Here is a 24,690-nt window from a genome sequence, read left to right as displayed (position 1 = left end):
CGCAACAAAGAGCACCTCGATCCGACATTCCGTGTTGAATTGATTCGCGTTCGAACAAAACCATCGAAATTTTTTTTATATAAAAAATTTCGACGGTTTTGTTCGAACGCGAATCAGTTCAATATGGAGCGTCGGATCGAGGTGCTTTTTGTTGCGTTGGGTTCGTATAAGCCCAAGGAAGGTTTATACGCTACCTAATTGACACTTTGGCCACTCTGGAACCGATTCCGGAGCATCCGCAAATTGTATGGAGAAAGTTACGTAATACCAAATTTTGATCACAGGAGGCTTAAAAAGCAAAAAAGCAAAAAAGCAAAAAACGTCAACAAACGAAAAATAAGGCAGAACGAAGTTTGTCGGGTAAGGCTACAAAGTTTTTAAAATTTCTGTCATTTTCCGTAGAAAAAAACTAACTTATCATTTTATGGCAAATTTAATGTACTTTTCGAATCTACACACCCAACTGGCAGTCGCATGATTGTGATGCATGGCGGCATGAAAGTATATCAGAATCTGCATGAAATCTGTCCTCATGCATTTTTTGCGATATAGGAGTATGACATTTTTGCCCGTTACCGACAATTTTCGACATTACCGACGGCTTTTTAGTTGTATTTTACAAAAAAAAACACTTAGCAGAACGAAATGCAATGTTGCAGATTTTGAGATATATTTTTCCTTTGGGTGCATTGACCCAGAAGGGTCATCTTTTGATTTAGAACAACATTTAAAATTTCGTGCATGTTTTTACTTTGCAGAGTTTTTCTTGAGTGTATTTATGTTCTACAAAGTTGTATATCAGACAACCACAAAAATTTTGATGTGTATACATAAGGGGTTTGTTAATAAACATCACAAGTTATCGCGATTTTACGCAAAAAAGTTTTGAAAATATACTTTTTGGCTGAGAGTTTTAAAAATGTGTCCACGTGGTTTATGATTGATCCCAACAAATTACTGTAAATATGAAATCCCTTCCTTAAAAAATGAACATTTTTAAAAAGAATATAATTTTCCATAAGTTACCTTCTTTCAGATAGGAATTTTATCTCTTACGTTTTTAATCAAATCAGCGACATATTTTTTTTGTGTTTTAGTTGCAAGTTATTAAACATTTAAATTTAAATGTAATTTGATACGTAAATAAATATACGTAAAAACATGATTTTACGTGTGATTCAACCGTTTACGTCGAATCTCAAGTTTACATCAACTGTGTTTACATGTGATTCATGATTTCCGAGTCGAGTAAATTCACATATTTTTTTCTGTGTATAAACTTGATTTGAAAAATATAAGAAACAAGTTACATTATATTTTTATGTGTTAAAGAAAGTTTTTTTAAGTGTTTCTATTCGGTTCTTTTTTTTAGTAGAGAAAAATAAATAATAAACAAAAATATATTTTTAGAGTTTGCTATGCATTACACGCTTTGCACAGTTCGTATCTAAGAAAAGCCTTTAAAATCATGGTTTTGAATTATTTCTAATATTTTTGCTTTACTTCGATAATGTAATAAATGTTTAAAAATCTTAAATACTAATCAAACTTAATTTTTTAAAGAAATTAAAGGATAATTATTAAACAAATATCTCAAAAGTTTTGATGCTCAAAATATTGAAGTTAATCAAAAGTTATTGGTCCAAGCAAAGCAAATTTGAGCTGCATATGAGCAATTCTCTGAGATTTCGGTCATTCGATTTTTTTTGTATTTTTTAATCCAGCTGAAACTTTTTTGGTGCCTTCGGTATGCCCAAAGAAGCTTGCATTTTGCATCATTAGTGTCCATATAATTTTTCATACAAATTTGGCAGCTGGCCTTACAAAAATGATGTATGAAAATTCAAAAATCTGTATCTTTTGAAGGAATTTTTTGATCGATTTGGTGTCTTCGGCAAAGCTGTAGGTATGGATGGATGGACTACACTGAAAAAAATGATACACGGTAAAAAAAATTGGTGATTTTTTATTTAACTTTTTGTCACTTAAACTTGATTTGCAAAAAACACTATTTTAATTTTTGTTTTTTGATATGTTTTAGAGGACATCAAATGCCAACTTTTCAGAAATTTCCTGAATGGGCAAAAAATCTTTGACCGAGTTATGATTTTTTGAATCAAAACAGATTTTTTCAAAAAATCGAAACATTGGTCACAAAAATTTTTCAACATAATTTTTCAAAATATTTTCAAAAAATTAAAAACAAGACTAACATTTCAAACGGGCCAAACATTCAATATAACGCCCTTTTAAAATGTTAGTCTTGATTTGAAAAATTTTGAAAATATTGTTTTCGAAAAGATTGGAATATTTCACAAATATTTCATATTTTAACATTAAAAAAAAATCGGACCATTAGTTGCTGAAATATCGACATTGAAAAATGGTGGGCTGTTTGGGTGAGGCTTAGAAAACATCAATTTTCCTGTTTTAAACCTTTGCATTGCAATATCTCAGCAACTGAAGGTCGTATCAACAAAGTCCGAATAAGCATAAAATAGAAAATTTTCTCAGCTTTTCAAAAATATTTTTGTCAAAAGTGGGCAAACATATGCACTAATTTACAAAAATGATAAACTTCGACTATTTTCAAAAAAGTCACTTAAATATGGATTTAACTTGAAAACGGTGCACTTTATCCAAATTTCATTACAGTACTTTTAGATTGCAAATTTGATTTTACATCGAAAAAATAAGTATTGATTAAAAAACTCGGTTAATGATTTTTTGCACAACCTGGAAATTTCTGAAAAGTTGGCATTTTATGTCCTGTAAAACATATTAAAAAAATAAAAAAAAATTAAAAATAGTGTTTCTTTTTTCAAACTAAGTTTTAGTGATAAAAAGTTAAATAAAAAAATCACCAATTTTTTTTACCGTGTATTTTTTTTTTCCAGTGTAGTCCGTATCCATACCTACAACTTTGCCGAAGACACCAAATCAATAAAAAAATTCCTTCAAAAGATACAGATTTTTGAATTTTCATGCATCATTTTTTATGGACAGACGCCAAAATTGTATGGAAAATTATATGGACAAACTAATGATGCAAAATGGCTTCTTTGGGCATTCTGAAGGCACAAAAAAAGTTTCAGTCGGATTAAAAAAATACAAAAATTAAAATTGAAGAAAAAAGATCGATTCCGTAGAGAATTGCTCATGGACAATTTTTACTCCTAATAAAAATACAGAGAAATTCATGTTTTCGAAATCTTGGAGAACAACTCATTTGAAAAAATAAACTAATATAAATCATAATTTTGCTTTGTGGGATAGACTTTATAATATAATTTCTCGGAGATCTCATCGTGATTCTATTTTTTTAGATTTCAAGTCTAAAAATTCTTAATCGTTTTTAAATATCACCAATTGAAGTGATCCGTGAAAGCAGTCTGGATATCGACAGTGTTTTTTTTTTTTAATTAAATTAAAGTCCAATTTTTTAAATCGATTAGCTCAGCTGCTCTGTGTTTGATCAAACTTTAACCAATCAAAAACAATTATATTCAAAACATGGCCTTAATTCTTTTCATTCGCTCAAGATGTTTTTTTATAGGTGATCAATTTGCAAAAAGTTCTACATAATGCCTAACAAAATTATTCTACAAACTTTATTTTGACTCAGATATAATATTTCCTTAGATTTCTAAAGTACTTATCAAAAGATCCTATGTATCACGGGATTTTTATGCGAGACGATTTTTTCAACTTTCAAATTAAAAGCTTAAATCAAAAACTGTCTGGAAGTGAAAATTATGTGCAGAGGGTTAAAATTCAAACCGCCTTTTCTCTTTGCATTCAAAATTCCATGCAACTTGACTCTGTCTCAGAACTCACCGCTAACGCCTGGCTTATCTAATTCGCCCGAATTTCTTATCAGTCGGTACTCACTGTGGACCCTCCCTGCCGCTCACACTCACCTGTTGAGGAATGCTATTCGCACAAGGCACACTTGCTTGCAACACCCCTGTTTAGTTAGCTTCTTATCAGCAAAGTGTCGCACACCGTAGATGTGGTTGTAATAGCTAGGTTAGCTTGGCTTTTGACTTTTGGCACTTTAGTTAAATTTTTCTTTTTTCAAAAACAGCTTAATTTTATACTCTATTTTAAAATTGAGTCTACTAGAAGCATACAATAAAAATCATTTTGTTTAAAAATGACAGTAATAGGTCACCCCACCCTACCCTCAAAACTACAACTCCTTATCTTTGGCTGAGAACCGTTTAGCGCGGACCACGACTTCACCTGCCCCTCCTGGCTGAGTTCAGTCCATTATCGGTCGCGAAGTTTGAAAGTGTCGTTTGAGCAAGTTCTCGGATCGCGGCAAGTTTTCCCAAGTGAGTGATTACGGGGTTGTGAAATCTTGAAATTCAGTGATTTTGATTGTGTTTTTCGTGCATTTCCAGGAAATTGGTAACGATTTCGAAGAATTCGAGGAAAACTAAAGTGTGTTGCAAGGTGTGACAATGGCCCGCGGGGAAGGCAAAGGTGAAAGTGTGGCCAAGCTGGCCAACCAGATTGCGGCCATCAAGTACACGCTGTTCAGCTTTAACATTGTGGCTTGGGTAAGTTTTGGGAAAGGAAGTGGTTTTTCTTTTACAATTAGCCACAATTAGATCATGCGTCATCACCTCCGGATCGATTCAGAGGAAATTCGCCCCTTAGGAAATGAATCGTTAGTGAAGTGTTAAGTGAGTCACTCACGAGGGAGCACGACTTCCCAGTATTGGTGTGTGTGTGACATGTTGGAAAGGGTCTTATCTGGTTTGGCAGACGAGCAAACGGCCACTGATAAGAGCAGCGATAGATTACCCAATGTGGGGTAACCTTAAGCAAAGACCACCTTGCAGTCAGTGTGAGACTGAGAGTAGTGTGGGCAAACAAAATAAAGAATTGATGCATATGCTGAAGCATGCTTGAATTGATGTCTGATTCATGGTTAGTTGAATTTTCTTCTGCGAAAAATGTTGATTTCTGTATTGAGTATTTGATAGTAAATAAACAGATAAAATATGGTTTACTCTCATGTATCTAGAAACATTGAGTATTTCTATCACTTTTCAGGCAATCCTAATTTCACCAACAATCATTTTAGAATAAAAATAAAAAAATGTTTAGACCACAGAATCAATTATTCACAGGTATTTGCATTTTTGATCTCTTTGGATTTAATAGACCATCATATAATTTCTATTAATTAAGCTTAATAATTAAAAAAAAATACATTTTTTATTGCTTTTTGTGCTATTCTCAATATGGCTAATGCAAGTTATAGTGTTACCTCCATGCCTTTTTTAAATTTTCCAACTGATTATCCCATAAAAATAGCAAGCTACATAAGTGATTGAAGCAAAACAAGATTAATAAATTTATAAAAATCTTTGCAAAATGTTAACAAATTATCAGTGTTGGAATCATAGATTGGAAAGGAATGGAATTGTAATTGTTATTGTGTTGACAGTAGCATGACTGTTTTCATGTATAACACATTTTGTGACATTTTTAGCTAAGAAATTTGAAAAAAGGCTTGATATTCCAAATGTAGGTTATTAGCCTGTCTCCCCCTGGACTTCGCTCAGAGCAGGAGAACAACGTGTTATTAGCAGACTCTCTGCGGTCAGTTTATTTTCAATTGAAAAAATGTTCTTTTTTCATGAAAAATTAATTGTTTTTTTTATCCTCTTCAATAAAAAAAATTAAAATAAATTCACAAAATACGTAGTTTTCCAATATTTTTGAAATTCAATGATGCTTGAAATCATACTTAAAAAATAAAAGTATTGTATTAGGTCGATGCAAATATTTTTCATTATTTTTCAATTTTTCAAATTGAAATAAAAAACTTTAGTCTCAACATTTGAATGCAAAAGTTCTCAACATTCAAATTGAAATAAAAAACTTTAGTCTCAACATTTGAACGCAAAAGTCTCAACATTTGAATGCACTAGTTCAGTTGTTAAGCGATCATTAGTTTTCAAAAAATGCAAAATTTTATGAAATCAAAAAAAAATGCGAAAAAAAACTTTTTGCGGTACTGTACATCAAAATATAACGAAGGGCAATGCATTTTAAATTAAATTTATTAAAACTAATTGTACTTGAATTTACATTGAAATTTAGAGGCCAACTTTGATTAGGGTGTTGATTTTTCTAATTATTTAAAAAAAATCAGTAAGCTATGTATTTTCGAAACAATCTAGATAGATGTTTTTTTATGTTAATGATCTGAAATTTTGCTTTAATTTCGATAAAACTTTTTTTAAGCACCCACATTTTTCACATAACTTCATGTTTTTGAAAAAGAACGGAAAAAATAGATTTTATAGGTGGATATCAAATAAATGAGAGTTTTTCTTACATTTCACAAAGTAATTTAAATTCCTGAAACTGCTTTAAAATTTCCCAAAACAAAGTTTTTTGAAAAAAATAAAAATAAATAAACATTAAAGTTTTTTAAAGAACTTTTTGAAACGATCAGGATTTATTTATACACTTCGATAAAAATTATACGTTTTTTTTTTAATACTCAAAAGCCGTTATCAGGGGTGACATTTGGTCTGTGGGGTGAGATTGGGTCATACAAATTTCAGCATTTTTGTATGACCCAATCTCATCCCTAGACCCAATGTTACCCTTGATGACGGTATTTAATTTCTGAAAACAGGACTGAACATTTAGTTTTGGTTGGGAATTTTATAAATTTTGAAACGTGAGTCATTTCAAAATCATTTAGTTTTTTTTAAATATTCAGCATCAAATTTTCAGAAATATTCCATGCATTACAGTAGTAATGATTTTAAAATACCAAAAATTTTCACAGAGCTACTTATTTTCGAAGAGTACTCAAAATTTGAAATACGGAAAATGAGATATCGAACGATTTGAAAAATTTAAAAACAATTTGAGAGTTATCAGACAATTTTTTGAAAATACTCAAAGCATTCACTAAACTTCGTGTTTTTTAGACAATTTCAAACGTATAGTTTATTTAATTTTTTTGAACTTATAATCTCTTTTATATTTAAATTTTTCACAAAACTACGCATCTAAAACTATTGGGTTTTACAGCATTGAAAAATTGTATAATATTGTTTTCAAAATGTTTGAAAAATCCCCAATTATATGATATATCCAATTTGTAGAAATAATATTTTTTCAGTACTTTTTTTCGAAAACACTTAGTTTTTTATACATTTACACTATTCAAATAAAAGTATTTTTACAATCGAAATATATAAATATTTCGTTTGTTTGATGCCCGTACTGTAAAAAAAATATAGTTTTATCGAAAATCTGTAGATTTCTGAAAATTTAGAGTACCTTCGAAAAATGTTTTTATTTCTTTAAAAATGTATGTTCATATGTGCAAAACTAAAAAAAAAGTATTTTTTTAAAGTTAATATTCTATCCAAAGGTTTGGAATATTCTAATCATTTGACACCCATAGTGTAAAATACTGAAATTGAGATAAGAGTTTTTTTTTCTATAATACGTAGTTTTCTGTTATTTTTTTATTGAAATGTTTAAAAAATTCCCGATCAGTTTTACTTATATTTCAAAAACTAAAATGTGACGATTCATTTAAAAAATACATGAAAAATAAGTATTTTATTTGCAATGGATAGCTCACTTCATCTTGATTTCAAAACAACATAATATTATGAAGCTTGAATAATTTTTCATTGAATTATGGCCAATGTCTTTCCCATAAAGCCAAAATCCCATAAGCTCTGTGTTTCAGTTACGTAAGCTTTGGTTAACGTCATGATTCGAAATCCGGACACTTAGTAGCATATCATTTTTGTCATAGCAGGCAAAAAATTATGTAATAAGTTGAAAATGTAGAAATATCATCAGGATGTAGTATTAACAGTCAGTTTCAAGAAAATGTATGCAAAATATGTTTTTTCTAACAATTTTTCATCACAATTTGTAAATTAAAATGACTTGTTGTGCTTCGAATCCCGGACACTGATAAAAGCTGATTCGAAATCCGGACACTTTTGCTTCGAATTCTGGACACTCGATTTTACTTATGAATAGCACAAATTTGGACTGAAATGTTAGTGAAAGGCATTCTCTAGCTCTCAAATAAGCTGTTAACATCAAAACAATCTATAGTTTATGTAAAAATTTGCTAGAATTTAAGAAATCGAAACCACACATTTCTGCTGTGCCTTCCCGGTGCTTCGAACGCTTATGAAATGTTTCAAGTGAAATGTTTCGCATTTTTGGTAAATTCACAATTTAATTGTATTTAATTGTTTTGACATTAACTATAGCGTTCAAATCAACTTTATATAAAAGTTGATATTGGAATTCATCAAATCACACAGTTTTGACATTCATAATGCGAACTTATACCCAAATAATTGATAAAACAAGATGAAGTGTCCAGGTTTCGAAGCGTCCGGGAATTCGAGTCATGACGTTATGCGCTGCTAAACATGTTTGTTTTTTTATTAGATTTTTTAATTATTTTTTTGACTAACGTGGATGGGATCATCAAAAAAAAAAAGAAAGTAAAACATTGATACACTGTACAATTGAAAAATTGCAATAAAAGGTTTTATTTAATGATTCCTGTCATTCCTTATAAAAAACATTCTTCTGCGTTAAAGCAGATTCGAAAAGAACGTAAAATTTCCCATAAAATTAATTTTTTTACAGATTTGAACAGTGAAGTAACAAAAAATGGCAGATGTTTAATTTTTTTTTTATTTTGAGGATGCTAAAAAATGGCGTCCAATTTTACTTACAAGTCTTTTTGAAACCAAAGATTGAAATCATCACCATTTTACACTGCAAATTGTTGTGCACTTCTTTTTTTCGAATGTTCAAAAATGGAAAAGGTAGAACTGCCTTATTATCACGTAATATTTAAAAATGGACCTTGGAATTGTGAAAAAGTTTCAAGCAAATCGAAAAGGGTGGGGGCAATTGTCTAGTGTTAGTTTCTTGTTTTTTAGAAAAATAAATGTGTGTGTGTGTGTGTGTGTGTGTGTGTGTGTGTGCAACCAACCAAACGGAGCCACGCGGCCGCTTCTTACAAATTGAGTTGTTTCCATGTATTTTAGATTTACATTCTATACATGCAAATAACTCGCATAGGCATTTGGAAAGTGTTAGCTCTGTCGAGCTTCGGTGACCCATTTCTACGCAGGCTAGCCGTGCGCGAGGTACCTCAGCTTGAACCGACAAGCCCCGCCCTAAAGAACGTTTGCATCAATCGGATTCAAACGTTATTCAGAACTTCCGGATCCTTGCCAAATGGACAAAAACCCAGCGCGTATTTAGTAGGTAGTAACAGTTTTCCTAATTCCAGTCCAAGCTCACCAAGCTGTGATAGCGCAATGGTTAGCATTTTTGCTTATCAATCCATAGAACGGGGGATCGAACCCCGCCTCGAGCGACTCTGATTTTTAGTTCATATTACGTATTTCAAGTGTTAAACTTTTTCGTTGGGAGCAGATGGGCATCGAACCCAAGACCATTCGCTTGCAAAGCGAACACCGTTACCAGTCAGCAACGGTCCGTTCCGTTCCGTGAAAATTAAACGAAGATCCAACTAGGAAAGAGCTCACCGGGATAGGACAAAACGATCCTGGACGAAACATAGAGACAAATCCAAATCTTTGACTCGATCATCTCGACCACCATTCAGCATCAATCGCTCCCGACAGCACCGAAATTTCCACCAGCAGCTTCAAAATGTTCTGCTTCTAGCTAGGGCAAGCTCACCCTCGAGGGTCCCTGACATCGGTTTTGATTGCCCAAAAAAAAAACTGCCACTGAACTTCCAGTTTACGAATCACACTTCTCTTTGACCTCCAATTTGAAATTCCGTCGCTCAGCACTCGAAATCCTATTCTGAACCTCCCGGGTAATCAAAATATTAAACTTAAAATTCACTTAGAAATGAAAAAAATGCGGAGCAAAAATTCAAAACGTCACGACGCGCGCACGGCTTGCTTCGATCATTTCGTTTTTTTAGAAAAATAAATGTATCCCAAAATAAAGCAATAATGATCGTTCTAATGACAACAAGGTCAACCGAGCAAAATAATGAAATTTTCCATCAGCAAAACTTCTCAATTGAGCTTAAAATTCCCAACTTTTATCTAGTCCTTCCCAACTGCCTTTGATCATCTCAAAAGTGTGGGGAAGAGAGAAAGTGCATTTTCCAAACTCTGTTAGGGACGAACCATTTTTTCAACCGCACACAAACAAGCGCAATGCACTTTTATCCTGCTGCATTTTTTCAACCAAAACACGAAGCAGCAAAAAAAAAGCGGGACAAGATTTCCCCCCTCACAAAAGGATCACCGCTTTGACGAGCGGCGAGTTGTCCTCGTTGACGTTCACCGCAGTGGAAAAAGTGTGCAATTTTCCAAGTTTTCCCCAGCTGAAGAAGAAGAGTCATTGAGCCAAACCGGAGGCAGCTTCGAGCTTTTGAACGGGACAGATAAAACCCTTTTTGAAGCCGAGCGGTGCTGGAGTTGTTCGGTTGTGGTCGGTGGGTTTTCCACCTTCTTGGGTGCAATTCAGCGTGCAGTTTTGGAAAATCAACTCTTCTTCTACGTTTTGTTTATGATGGTTTTTGGTCGGAGAACAGGAGACTGAGCACAGAAGAGCTGACAGTTTGCACCGGTGCCTTCGAAAGGGGGAGGGTCTCGAATCGACGAAAATTGTAGAAAAGTTACAATATTGAATCAAATTTCAGAATAATTGTCATGAATTTTTTCCCAACAACAGCACTGAATTTCAAGCTTGTTCATGACTTTAACCAAGATTTTATATTCATACAAAAAAAACTTATGGTATCATTTGAAAACTCACGCAAAATGTTAGGGGTTTTTAAAGGTTATAATTAAAAAAATAATTCTTCGTTCAGTCTTAGCCAAGCATCCTTTTTTTAAATAGTCAGGTCAACCGTGTAAAGAGACCGCTAAGACGATTCAACAAAAACAAAAACAAAAACAAAAACAAAAACAAAAACAAAAACAAAAACAAAAACAAAAACAAAAACAAAAACAAAAACAAAAACAAAAACAAAAACAAAAACAAAAACAAAAACAAAAACAAAAACAAAAACAAAAACAAAAACAAAAACAAAAACAAAAACAAAAACAAAAACAAAAACAAAAACAAAAACAAAAACCAAAACAAAAACAAAAACAAAAACAAAAACAAAAACAAAAACAAAAACAAAAACAAAAACAAAAACAAAAACAAAAACAAAAACAAAAACAAAAACAAAAACAAAACAAAAACAAAAACAAAAACAAAAACAAAAACAAAAACAAAAACAAAAACAAAAACAAAAACAAAAACAAAAACAAAAACAAAAACAAAAACAAAAACAAAAACAAAAACAAAAACAAAAACAAAAACAAAAACAAAAACAAAAACAAAAACAAAAACAAAAACAAAAACAAAAACAAAAACAAAAACAAAAACAAAAACAAAAACAAAAACAAAAACAAAAACAAAACAAAAACAAAAACAAAAACAAAAACAAAAACAAAAACAAAAACAAAAACAAAAACAAAAACAAAAACAAAAACAAAAACAAAAACAAAAACAAAAACAAAAACAAAAACAAAAACAAAAACAAAAACAAAAACAAAAACAAAAACAAAAACAAAAACAAAAACAAAAACAAAAACAAAAACAAAAACAAAAACAAAAACAAAAACAAAAACAAAAACAAAAACAAAAACAAAAACAAAAACAAAAACAAAAACAAAAACAAAAACAAAAACAAAAACAAAAACAAAAACAAAAACAAAAACAAAAACAAAAACAAAAACAAAAACAAAAACAAAAACAAAAACAAAAACAAAAACAAAAACAAAAACAAAAACAAAAACAAAAACAAAAACAAAAACAAAAACAAAAACAAAAACAAAAACAAAAACAAAAACAAAAACAAAAACAAAAACAAAAACAAAAACAAAAACAAAAACAAAAACAAAAACAAAAACAAAAACAAAAACAAAAACAAAAACAAAAACAAAAACAAAAACAAAAACAAAAACAAAACAAAAACAAAAACAAAAACCAAAACAAAAACAAAAACAAAAACAAAAACAAAAACAAAAACAAAAACAAAAACAAAAACAAAAACAAAAACAAAAACAAAAACAAAAACAAAAACAAAAACAAAAACAAAAACAAAAACAAAAACAAAAACAAAAACAAAAACAAAAACAAAAACAAAAACAAAAACAAAAACAAAAACAAAAACCAAAACAAAAACAAAAACAAAAACAAAAACAAAAACAAAAACAAAAACAAAAACAAAAACAAAAACAAAAACAAAAACAAAAACAAAAACAAAAACAAAAACAAAAACAAAAACAAAAACAAAAACAAAAACAAAAACAAAAACAAAAACAAAAACAAAAACAAAAACAAAAACAAAAACAAAAACAAAAACAAAAACAAAAACATAAACATAAACATAAACATAAACATAAACATAAACATAAACATAAACATAAACATAAACATAAACATAAACATAAACATAAACATAAACATAAACATAAACATAAACATAAACATAAACATAAACATAAACATAAACATAAACATAAACATAAACATAAACATAAACATAAACATAAACATAAACATAAACATAAACATAAACATAAACATAAACATAAACATAAACATAAACATAAACATAAACATAAACATAAACATAAACATAAACATAAACATAAACATAAACATAAACATAAACATAAACATAAACATAAACATAAACATAAACATAAACATAAACATAAACATAAACATAAACATAAACATAAACATAAACATAAACATAAACATAAACATAAACATAAACATAAACATAAACATAAACATAAACATAAACAAAAACAAAAACAAAAACTTTTAAGATTTTATGATTTTATGATTTTATGATTTTATGATTTTATGATTTTATGATTTTATGATTTTATGATTTTATGATTTTATGATTTTATGATTTTATGATTTTATGATTTTATGATTTTATGATTTTATGATTTTATGATTTTATGATTTTATGATTTTATGATTTTATGATTTTATGATTTTATGATTTTATGATTTTATGATTTTATGATTTTTATGATTTTATGATTTTATGATTTTATGATTTTATGATTTTATGATTTTATGATTTTATGATTTTATGATTTTATGATTTTATGATTTTATGATTTTATGATTTTATGATTTTATGATTTTATGATTTTATGATTTTATGATTTTATGATTTTATGATTTTATGATTTTATGATTTTATGATTTTATGATTTTATGATTTTATGATTTTATGATTTTATGATTTTATGATTTTATGATTTTATGATTTTATGATTTTATGATTTTATGATTTTATGATTTTATGATTTTATGATTTTATGATTTTATGATTTTATGATTTTATGATTTTATGATTTTATGATTTTATGATTTTATGATTTTATGATTTTATGATTTTATGATTTTATGATTTTATGATTTTATGATTTTATGATTTTATGATTTTATGATTTTATGATTTTATGATTTTATGATTTTATGATTTTATGATTTTATGATTTTATGATTTTATGATTTTATGATTTTATGATTTTATGATTTTATGATTTTATGATTTTATGATTTTATGATTTTATGATTTTATGATTTTATGATTTTATGATTTTATGATTTTATGATTTTATGATTTTATGATTTTATGATTTTATGATTTTATGATTTTATGATTTTATGATTTTATGATTTTATGATTTTATGATTTTATGATTTTATGATTTTATGATTTTATGATTTCATGATTTTATGATTTTATGATTTTATGATTTTATGATTTTATGATTTTATGATTTTATGATTTTATGATTTTATGATTTTATGATTTTATGATTTTATGATTTTATGATTTTATGATTTTATGATTTTATGATTTTATGATTTTATGAATGATTATTGAAACAAATTTATTACATGACTTCTTCAATTAAGGAAAAAACTTGCAATGGTTTGAAAAGTATTTTATTTATTTTCTTAGATTGAAAGAGATACGCAAGCTTGTTCATGATTTTGACCAAGTTAACTTCATTACAATTTAAAACAAAATTCAATTTGAAATCATATCGTTCAGCAAAATTTTTTAAAGGCAAGCATATCGTTCAGCACAATTTTTCAAAGTGAGCCGCTTTGATAAAATATATGTATTTTGACAGTGCTTAAAATAAAAACTCACATAGGTTTAAATCTAAATAATGTTGAGTTATTTTTATTTTGAGGTAACGTTTAAAAAATACCAATGTGCTGATCGCAGTCCAAATTCTTAAAAACTGACTTGTATTTGTTGATATCTGCTACCATACTTGTATTTGCTGATTTTAAATATCTTAAATTAAAAATAAAAATAACATATTAGCAAATGCATTCCACACAACAACAAAATTCTTAATGCTTCTAAAAAACGAAACTATTGGCACTACGCCCCCCGGGGCATGGCCTTCCTCTAACGTGGGATTTCTGCTCCAGCGCCTCTGACGAGACAGGAGAAACCGGGACCGACGTTTTACTTCACCATCCGATAGAAGCTCAGTGGATAAGGCGGGAATCGAACCCGCGTCTCATAGCATCTTCGGGATCGGCAGCCGAAGCCGCTACCCCTGCGCCACGAGACCCACACCTTAATGCTTCTATTGCCTTTAAATTTGCACTTTTTGAGTTTGCTAACAGTTTTGAATCCAACGTGGCTGGGTCACACCTGGGCTTTGTCACATCTAGCACTGGAATCGTTTCAACCGGTAGGTATTCAGTAAACGCAGCAAAGGGAACCCCGATATAAAAGAGACGTTGTTGAGCAGCCTTATCAACGTAAAATCCAACTATGACTTCGTTGCCAAATGGATCATCTATCTGCAAATCACCTTTACTACCGTTTTGGAATGAGTACACGTAGCAATAGGGTGCGTCATCAATTTGTTGAATATATCCCTTATTTTTGAACCAGTTAATCCTCAAATAGCCAATGGATTCAAACAGAGATGTACCGCACAAAGCTTTAGAGGAAAAGGTCATTCTTTCTTTAAAGTTGTGCACCTTGCTGGGGCCTAGTCCCCTTAAGAGTTCATCGTATTTCACCACATTCTTTTTATCGTTGAGATAATTCGTATAATCACTGCAATTTTTGGTGAAAGATGGTAACAGCTTTGAAACTAGAAGCACCCAAATGAGGATACACGTCTTCATCGTACCCCAGCTCTGTTGTAATTAAAACAGTTCAATAGGCTTGTTTCCGACAGTTATATTGAAAAGTTTTCGGTGTTTCCAATAGCGTGGAAAGTGGAATGTTGCTGAGTGACCACATTAAATACTTTCTCTTTGACGATTGATTGACAAATCTTGCGAGTACTGAAAAATGGTCTAAAGCTAAATACTTTTTCTTTAGTTAATGTTGAGTAATTCTCTGAGATTTCGGTCATTCGTTTTTTGTATTTTTAAATCCGGCTGAAACTTTTTTGGTGCCTTCGGTTTGCCCATAAAAGCCATTTTGCATCTTTAGTTTGTCCATGTGATATATGAAAATTCAAAGTCCGTATCTTTTGCAGGAATTTTTGATCCCAAGACACCAAGGGAAAAGTTGAAGGTATGGATTAGGACTACACTGAAAAAAAAATTATACATGGTATAAAATAATTAAGTGATTTTTAATTTTTCTTTATGTAACTTAAACTTGATTGGCAAAAAAAACACTATTTTTTACATGTTTTTTTGGAAACATCAAATGCCAACTTTTCAGAATTTTCCAGAATGTGCAACAAATCTTTGATCGAGTTATGAATTGTTTAGTCGATAGCGATACCTTTATTTAATACATAAATTATTCAGAAATTTATGGAAACATGTGAAATTTACCGAGTCATAATTATCAATTTGAAGAATTATATTTTAAGGCAGAAAAATTTTCACATATTTATTGCTTATGTTTGTCATTGACAACTTTCACCTACTCAGAATTCAACAGAAAAAAAGAAAAAAAGACGTAATATTTCAACAATCTCGTTGCACTTTACTCGCTCTCACAACAGCAGTTTCTCTCTGGTTCTATCCCTCAACAACCAAACCGCCGCCGTTTGCCAAGCGCGATAATGATGTTGTTGAGGCACTATTGCTCTCTCTGGTTGGATTGAAAGTGACGACAACGAATTGCTTCTTTTTTCCCTCGTCAAAGTCCTCCTCCTGTTGGGAACAGGAAAACTGCTTTGTTTTTGTGCTACTGGGAAAAGTTGCTTACGGTTGACTGGTCTGGTCGTCGTTTGACGAAATAGTTTCCACTTGAAAGGACTTCTGCGCGCAATTGTGTGGATTTCTAGCAGTAAAATTGTTTTTTGTTTATTTTTCACAAAATTTTGAGATTAAAGTTATTATTTTATTTTTGGTTTCCATTTAAAAGTTACCTGACTTAAATTAACAAAAGTAGTGTCAGAACTGTGAAATATTCCAGGGAATGAGAAGTCGACAAAAAAATTGAAAACAACCCAAGTGCTACCTTTTAAAAACTATAGTTGTAATAAAAATCTCAAAACTTTTCACGCCTTCTACCCCACATCCAAGTCTCTTTTTTTTCAACAAAACTTTTCCCCAACCCACCTAGCTTGGCAAAAAAAAAACTCGTAAAAAGTGTTGAGGGCGCAAAAAATAAAAAGAGTGAAGCAGTTTGAGATAATAAAATCAGTTGAAAGATGGTGCGAAAAAGGCGGAAGTGTGACAGCACCACCACCTCTAGTTATGAGGGCACAATAGTTGGCAAGAATAGTTCGCGATGCCCCCTTTCCCTTTCCTTGCAGTCATTAGAAGAAGGTCTTTCTTTCTTTCCACGGTGCCGACGAGTTTATGGCAAAGAAAAATAGCCACTAGAAAGTGTTTCACTTTAAAAAGTTGTGTGAGTGTGTTAATATTTCGTAGTTACAGAAAGATACGAAAAGACGATGCCAAATTATAAAAGTAAATTTTGTCTGGCTGGAAAAGTTGAGGTTTCCTGTGTCGCAAGTAGAGGTAGAGGTTGCTTGTTTGATATTTTAGTTTTGTAGTACAATTACTTGATTGGTGTCATTTGGATTATATCAAAATTAAATTAACTTTTTTTTCTGCCCGAGCACCCGAGCAGGGGTAAATAACACGGGAATACCAAATTTTGGTATTACTTGGGCAAATAACAGCGACCAAAATGTGCCCTTGGTTGCCCAGTAATAGATGGTAAAATACCATGAAATCATACCAAAATCTTGTATGTGTAAGGGCCCAACAATACCAAACCATGTTATTCCAAGGGTAAAATAATACCTCAAAATAAAACCATTTCAATACCAAGTTGAGGTCTTCTGGATTTTTGAACATTGCTTGAATACCAAAGCTTGGTATTGCTATGGTTTTATTTTTAGGTATTCCCGCGCCCTTGGAAAATCAGATTTTGGTATTTCTGTGGTCTTTCACATACATGATTTTGGTATGATTTCATGGTATTTTACCATCTATTACTGGGCAACCAAGAGCACATTATGGTCGCTGGTATTTGAACAAGTAATACCAAAATTTGGTATTTTCATACCATTTTTAGTGCAGCAGTTGCAGTTAGTGAAAAAACGGAAATTATTCATATGCAACAGCCAAATCTACTCACCTGATGATTCCATGTTGTTATTAGTGATATTCTTCACCACACCGAATGCATTTCTCATTGATGAACGGCCTCTGCTTGAAGTTCTTGAAGCTTCTGAAAAATAACAAGATTGAAAAATAAGTATTATTAAAATGAAACTGAATTGAAATTCACCAAAATTCATTAATCTGTCGATTGACTCGTTTTTCAAAGTATTTGGTTATCCCGACTTAGAGATATTTCAACGTTTTTGAAAAAAATATTAGTGGGTTTATCACATTAATTTTTAAAATCATCTTTAACATTTTTGGGTTTCAAGTCATTTTAGCGCAAAATTAATTAATTCGTAAATTTTTTTTAACAAATATCCCATAGTTTCAGAGAAAATTGATGAAACCTTTCAATATTCAAATAATACCAAAATGTGCCATCCTGACTTAGAAAATTTTCCACAATTTCAAGTCATTTCTGTAGGGGGTATATCAAAAATGTTTAAAATCAAGTTTGAAATTTCCGGTTTGAATGAAAGCATTCGCATTGAGACATCATTTTAGCGCAAAATTAATTATTTTGTCAAAATTGGTCAAAATTTTCCCATAGTTTCAGAGGAATTTGATAAAACACTTTAATACTAAAATAATACCAAAATGTGCCATCCTGACTTAGAAAATTTTCCACAATTTCAAGTCATTTCTGTAGGGGTTATATCAAAAATGTTTAAAATCAAGTTTGAAATTTCCGGTTTTCAATTAAAGCATTTGCTTTGAGACATAATTTTAGCGCAAAATTAATTATTTTGTCAAAATTGGTCAAAATTTTCCCATAGTTTCAGAGGAATTTGATAAAATACTGTAATACCAAAAGAATACCAAAATGTGGTGTTCGATCATTGACAAATTCTGCAATTTTGCAATATCAAAACAATACCTTAAATTGGTATGATACCACATTTTGCTCTTGCATAATCCTTAAGACAAATTTTAAAGGGTCCAGGAATCACCAAAATTTTTGGTTTTTGATACCAGAGAAGGTATTTATTACGCATTTATTCTTCTCCTTTGTGTTTAGTTTATCCGCGCATGTCGCGTGGCAGACGCAAGGTAATAACTTGGGGGAATAACATTTTTTTTTGGTATGTGAAAATACTTACGGGTCCAATTAAGACATTTTATTGTTGTGTATTTTATAGAGTGAGCGCAAAAGAGTGTGTTGGTTTTTTTCATTTTGTTATGTTGTTGCAATCGTTTTGATTTTTTTTTTGTTATTGGGCTGTAAATTGGGACTTGGAGCTTATTTTAGTTGTTGTAGTTAGTTACGTTGTTTGTGCATAGATACGCTATAGAGCATATGCTCTTGTTTTGCTGTGGAGTATGTTTAGATGTTGAGTTTTTTTGAATAGTGTATTTTTAATACAACTAAGTCCGTATGCAAGCACCCTTGAATTATCGAGGCTGGGGGTGTTGGTTGGGTGGGTGAGGTTTAGTGTGTGAGGGTTTTGATGGTGCATTGGTTGCCGTGTAACAGAGAGAGATAGGTATAGACTTTCTTAGTGTTGCTGAGGCACAATAGGATTGGTGTTGGTGGTGCGCGCGTCTATTTCAACGTAAGCTGCTCAGAGTGCCGAGAATTTGGCAGTTATGGAATTGATTTTCGGGTTATGTTTGGATAAACATAAATGAGTGTTAGATTAATCCGCGCTTAGGGTCAGCAATGTTGGGAGTTTTCGCTCGCAAGAGAAGGAGAGATTTCATAAGTAAGCTTTTTGGATATTTTGGTTTTACAGTTATTTGTTATTCTGAAATGGCTCTATGTTTTAGGAATTATATTTTTTTACGGGTATTGTCTGACCGTGGTTGACTCTCTTTTTTAAGAAGAACGCAGTTATATAGAGCTCACGTTGTTAGATAATGCAATGATTAATGATCTGCAAATGGTGTGAGAGCATAAATTAACGCAAAAGCGAGAATTATTTACGCGCAAATGGAAATTTTTGTGCCTCTTAATGGGATATTAAATGGGCACTTCTCTTGGTCTAATGATAGTAGATACGCGAGAAATAGAGTATACTTTTGAGACATCTAGTTAGGTGTCGCTCTTCAAAGATAGAGATTTTACGTTGTTTTTCCAATAATTACATTATGCAGTTGAGTTACGGAAAATGGCAGAGTCTTTTTTAACTTTTTTAGTTTTTTTTTCGATGAAAAATACATTTTTTAGAATTTTAAGTACGTCTGTATTTGGCCACCAGGGTGTCTATGCCAATTTTGAGCAGAAAAACAGGTTTCAGGTTTTAAGGTATCGTAATTGATCGCCGAAGGTTTGATTGTTAAGAAAAATTCGTGTTAAATAAAATATGTGTTGTTTATAAGAGACATTGCCAGACTTTTTAAATTCCACCTAAAGGTGGCCTAAAATGATGTCCGGAAACATTTGTTAGAGTGTTGCAATTCGTAGAGTGCAATTTTACGACCAACATTTTTTTTTCGAAGACCACAAAACTATCCGAGTTGACACTGACGAGTTAATAGCGATTTAAAGAAGACGTTTTTGTATGAAGAGATTTTTTTCACCAAGTTTAGCGATCTATAGCGGCCTTTTAATCTCAAGGATTTGATCAAAAATTGGCACAGTTACTAATTTTTACCTAAAAGATGCAGACTAAGGGGGTTTATTTGGTATCCCTGTCTTTTATAATCACCGAGTTATCTGGATGAACTAATGGACGATTGGATAAAGATTTCTATATCCCCCCCCCAACACCAACCCATGTGTGCAACCATTTATGCACCCTTTCTTTCCAATCCTACCAAATACCCCCCCCACCCCCCCCCCCCCCCCCCCCCACCCCCCCCCCCCCCCATTTTATTCTGTTTTTTGTATTAATTTAACCAGATTGTCGCAGGAATCAGTTTTGAAAATGTTCTTTATTCTTTTTAGAGTTTTTTTAGCCTTATTTTTTTAAATATAAGAATTTTTAGAACTAGTGGTTTCCGGATGAAGAATTGTTTTAATGTTGCTCAGTTCTGCCATTTTTTATCAATTATTGGATTGCAAAGATTGTTTATTACTTTATTATGTTTTCTCTCTGTTAAAAAACTTTGCTAATATCAATTTTTTTTAAATAATTTCTATTATGGAACTATAACAGATTTAAACAATGATGTTATTTAACATAATTTTAAGGGAAAATTTGTAATATTTTATACGATAATTTTAAATTGTTCTAGTGTATATTTTTGGTTAAGAAAATATGGTTATGTGAACTTCGACTGGCTTTTGCTTGTTGAGTTATAAGTGATTGAGCAGATAATTTCTCAATGGCTTCAAGTTTTACATTTAAAATTAAATTTATAGTTTTCGAGATATTGTCAATTGAATAATGTGGGCAAATTTGCGTATTTCGCAAAATTTAAACATTCGTAGATGAAAACTAAAAATTGTAATTACTTGCCAAGGTTTTAACAACTCACAATTGAAACAAATTGTTTTGCATTTATCAGTTTTTTTTAAAAAAAAAGCTAGGTATGGATGATTTTATTTATTTTTTCGCGAGAAAATTTTTGTTTAGGACTGATCAATATTGATAAACAAAATGAATAAAATGAATAAAAATTCAACAATTCTTTAAAAAAGAAAAATGCGTATACCCAATTGCGATTTTTACGTTGATTTTAATTTAAAATTCTGAATATGAGCTGATTTTAAATGCGGACATAAATGATTAAAATAATTTTAAAATCTTGTGGAACTATTTAAAAAAAAAGTGTTTAAAAAACTTTTAAATGTATGGATTGGCAAATGATAAAATTCGTTTTCAAATCGTAGCATAATTCTAATCAGTTTCATTTAAATTTTTGAAAATTTTGTCTTCATAGTATCAAAGATATTTAAAAACCTGATTTGAATAAAATAATATTCTAAATTTAATATTGTTATAGATTAATAAATATTACGATTAATGCTAAAAAAAATAGTGTGTTATTTTTATTATTCAATTAATTTATTTATCTGCCTTTAATTCCTTCAAATTAGTTCTTATTACCATAAATTACTGATAATGAGAATGAATATACCGAATTTCCATGCTTAAATCAAAGTAAATTAATAAGATTTGCCAGGTCTGAAGCCTTGCTTACTTAACCCTTGGGATATTTCTTTATTTAAAAAATAAAATCACTATTTATAAAGAAATATCTGTCATAGAGTTATTTTGGGTTATACCTATTCGTCAATTTTGTCAATATTCATGAATAAAAATGTGATTTCAAAAAATCTGCAAGAAACCAAATTTCGAGGTTATTTCACAAATGTATGAGGAAAACTTCTATATGATTCGCTCTTTCTTAGGAGAAAAGAGATATTATATATTGTTTAGGTTTTGTTAACGCCATAAAAATAATAATGGAATTTATTAACTTGCTTACCTTCATAAATCTTTTACTTTTGATGCTCTTCATTTGTGATCTCAGTTTTGGAACTGAAACTCGCGTGTTTAAAGATTATTTAACATGTCCCTAAATCGCCTCACAAGGGTGTTCAAAAAGTTGGGAGAACCGGATAATACTTCAACTCGCTGGTTCTCGTGGCTCTCCTAACTCTTAACAATCAAGATGATTCTTATTTCCAGTGTATTTTTTAGGCATTAGGGATGTCTTGATGATTCTAGACTTGTGCAGAACTTAATTTGCTAGGAATTTGTATATGTTCGATCTATTAATAATAGAGAATAATTTTCAAATCTGTAATTTGCGTTCGAAAACATCGTGTCCATACTTTTTTTTTCGGTGAGTGTTAAAAAATTCGCCGAAAAATTCACGTGCGGAGGAAGTTTTTTTTAAAAAAGGTGTAACGATGTTTTCGGTCGCAGAAATTACAGATTTGTTCAAATCAAGTTTGCCAAAATTTTAGTAATCATCTGACCAGTCTTAGACATATCACTGGATAAGAAGATTCGTCTATTGATTGGTAGAGTAAAAGCCGAGAACCAGCTACCGTTCCACCTTTTTTGGGAGGCTTGGGCGTCCGTGTAAGTTGGACATGCGTTGGGCGTTCCAGTGTTAATATGTTTTTCTAGCAGTTTTTATTTGTTTTCTTGATAAAATGCAATTCCTGATTTAAGATCTGTTGTTTAATTTTTGAAAATGTTGGAGACTGCTACGCCAAAAGTATAAAACTATTGTCTGTGATTAAGCATATTGTAGATTAAAATTGATAGTTAACTTATTAAAAATATTTAAATACTTAAACATATCGGATTAAGCTGATTTTTTCCAAAATTTGTGTGAGTTTTTCAGTCGTTTATCTTATTCAAAAATAACATGATTAAATTTCAGTAAAAAGAACACACTTGGATAACAAATGCTGAGGATAAAAGAAGAGAGGGATCGTATATAATGAAAAGGCCCATTGTACTTAGAAAATCAATAGGTGGTAAATTTTGGTTTTGTTTATAATCTCCAAGTGCGAGGAATTTGTTATGCTGCCATAATTAAGAAGAATCTATTTCATATGGTTTTTTTTATTTGTATGATACACATAATTCATTCAACAGAATCAAGAAAGATTAGCTTTTTTTCTATTTCTGATAAGCACTGATTTATGCACTAATTTATGATACAGTTCTTAGTTTGAATTCGCCTTTCGCTTGGTTTCGTGGCTTTTTCAGACTTTTTTTGTTTATTGTTCTTGTTATATCAGTTTTTGAATAACTACTTTATTCATGTGTATATATTATTATTAACTAAACTAATCTTAGCTTTTCACTATCTCATTTACATTTAATTATTATAATTCTATTTTCCCTTATTCTACAAAAATTGAGACTTTAAAAAAGGTTATATTCAACTATCAAATTTTCAATCTTTTAAAATTAAAGTTTATTGTACTGTGCTAGTTTTAGAGCAATTCTCTACCAAAACCGGAAATGGATTTTATTTCTATTTTTTTCTTTGGCTCAAACTTTGTGGGGGCCTTCCCTATGACCAAAGATTGTTGGCTTATTGTTTGTGTCAATTGGTTCTACTAGACAAGGTCGTCCATACCAATGTTGGCAGTCTTGTCCATACAAAAATGGTTTGTAAATAGTTCGCAAAACAGCTGATAAACTTTGAGTGAATTTTTTCCTGATATGAGTTTTTTGGGTGTGTCGCTTTTTCGGCGCAGAAGTTGTAGGTATTGAGTTGAGGGACTTTTGAGAAAAATTTAGGTACACGGAAATAAAAAGAGACGGATTTTTTATCAACTTTTGTTTTTTCACTAAATACTCAATTTCACAATATACGTTTTTTGTTGATTTTCGTTGATGGTTTTGATATGTTGTTTTATGTGAACAAAAACCGTCAACTTTTGAGCCATAGTATGAAAACATGGTAATAAAAAATCTCCGACGGATGTTAGATTTTTTTTATAAAGTAAGGTTAGTGATTTTTGCTAAAATCGAAGTTTCATGCAGTAAAAACATATTTTGAATTACTTTTTAAGTGGTCAAGAATGTGTATTTGCAATCGAATTATAGGTATACTGTTTCAGTATTTTTTTGATAAAGGGCTCCGTTTTTAAGATATAGCCTCATAGAATTGTTTGTTTTAGCGAAATATTTGCAGTTTTTTCGCGATTTGTTTAAAAATAGTGACCTGAGTGACCATTTCTAATAATTTTTTTTTGAAAAGTCTTCAGAAATTTGCTATAAAAGTTGTTTAAGAGACAGTCCGATTGGGCCTTGGTTGCTGTGCGTATACAGCGGCTTTAAAGAAAAAGAAAAAAACTCGATAATTGATGGTTTCTAAGTGCTCACGCTAAGACAGCCCTCAGACCATTTTGTCTAATGGACGATAATCTCAAGCAAGTCAATGGTACGATTGTCATTGTTAATTCATGAAACATTCGTGAAATTTTTCGATCTTTTCGAAAAAAATTATTTGAAAAAAATTAAATCGCAAGACTAACAATTTAAAGGGGCCAAATATGGGAAAATATTACGTTCATTTAAATGCTGGTAGGGT

At 30.4% G+C, this 24,690-nt stretch overlaps 1 protein-coding gene across 3 annotated transcripts in view; it reads left to right on the top strand.

Moving 5' to 3' along the window:
- The first annotated feature begins 4,182 nt into the window (after nucleotides 1-4,182).
- Nucleotides 4,183-24,690, top strand: part of LOC120429552 (tetraspanin-2A) — a 215,985-nt gene continuing 195,477 nt past the window's right edge. For 2 of the 3 annotated variants that reach the window (XM_052708810.1, XM_052708811.1), the window contains exons 1-2: nucleotides 4,183-4,337; nucleotides 4,407-4,565. In XM_052708810.1, the coding sequence (XP_052564770.1) occupies nucleotides 4,467-4,565 (99 nt within the window). In that variant the 5' untranslated portion in view covers nucleotides 4,183-4,337; nucleotides 4,407-4,466. The other variant, XM_052708812.1, reaches the window with a different exon arrangement.

This window comes from Culex pipiens, chromosome 2 (genome assembly GCF_016801865.2).
Source record: "Culex pipiens pallens isolate TS chromosome 2, TS_CPP_V2, whole genome shotgun sequence".
NCBI lineage: Eukaryota > Metazoa > Arthropoda > Insecta > Diptera > Culicidae > Culex > Culex pipiens.
Note: the sequence above shows the minus strand (reverse complement) of the source record. Positions and strands in the feature narration are given on the sequence as shown.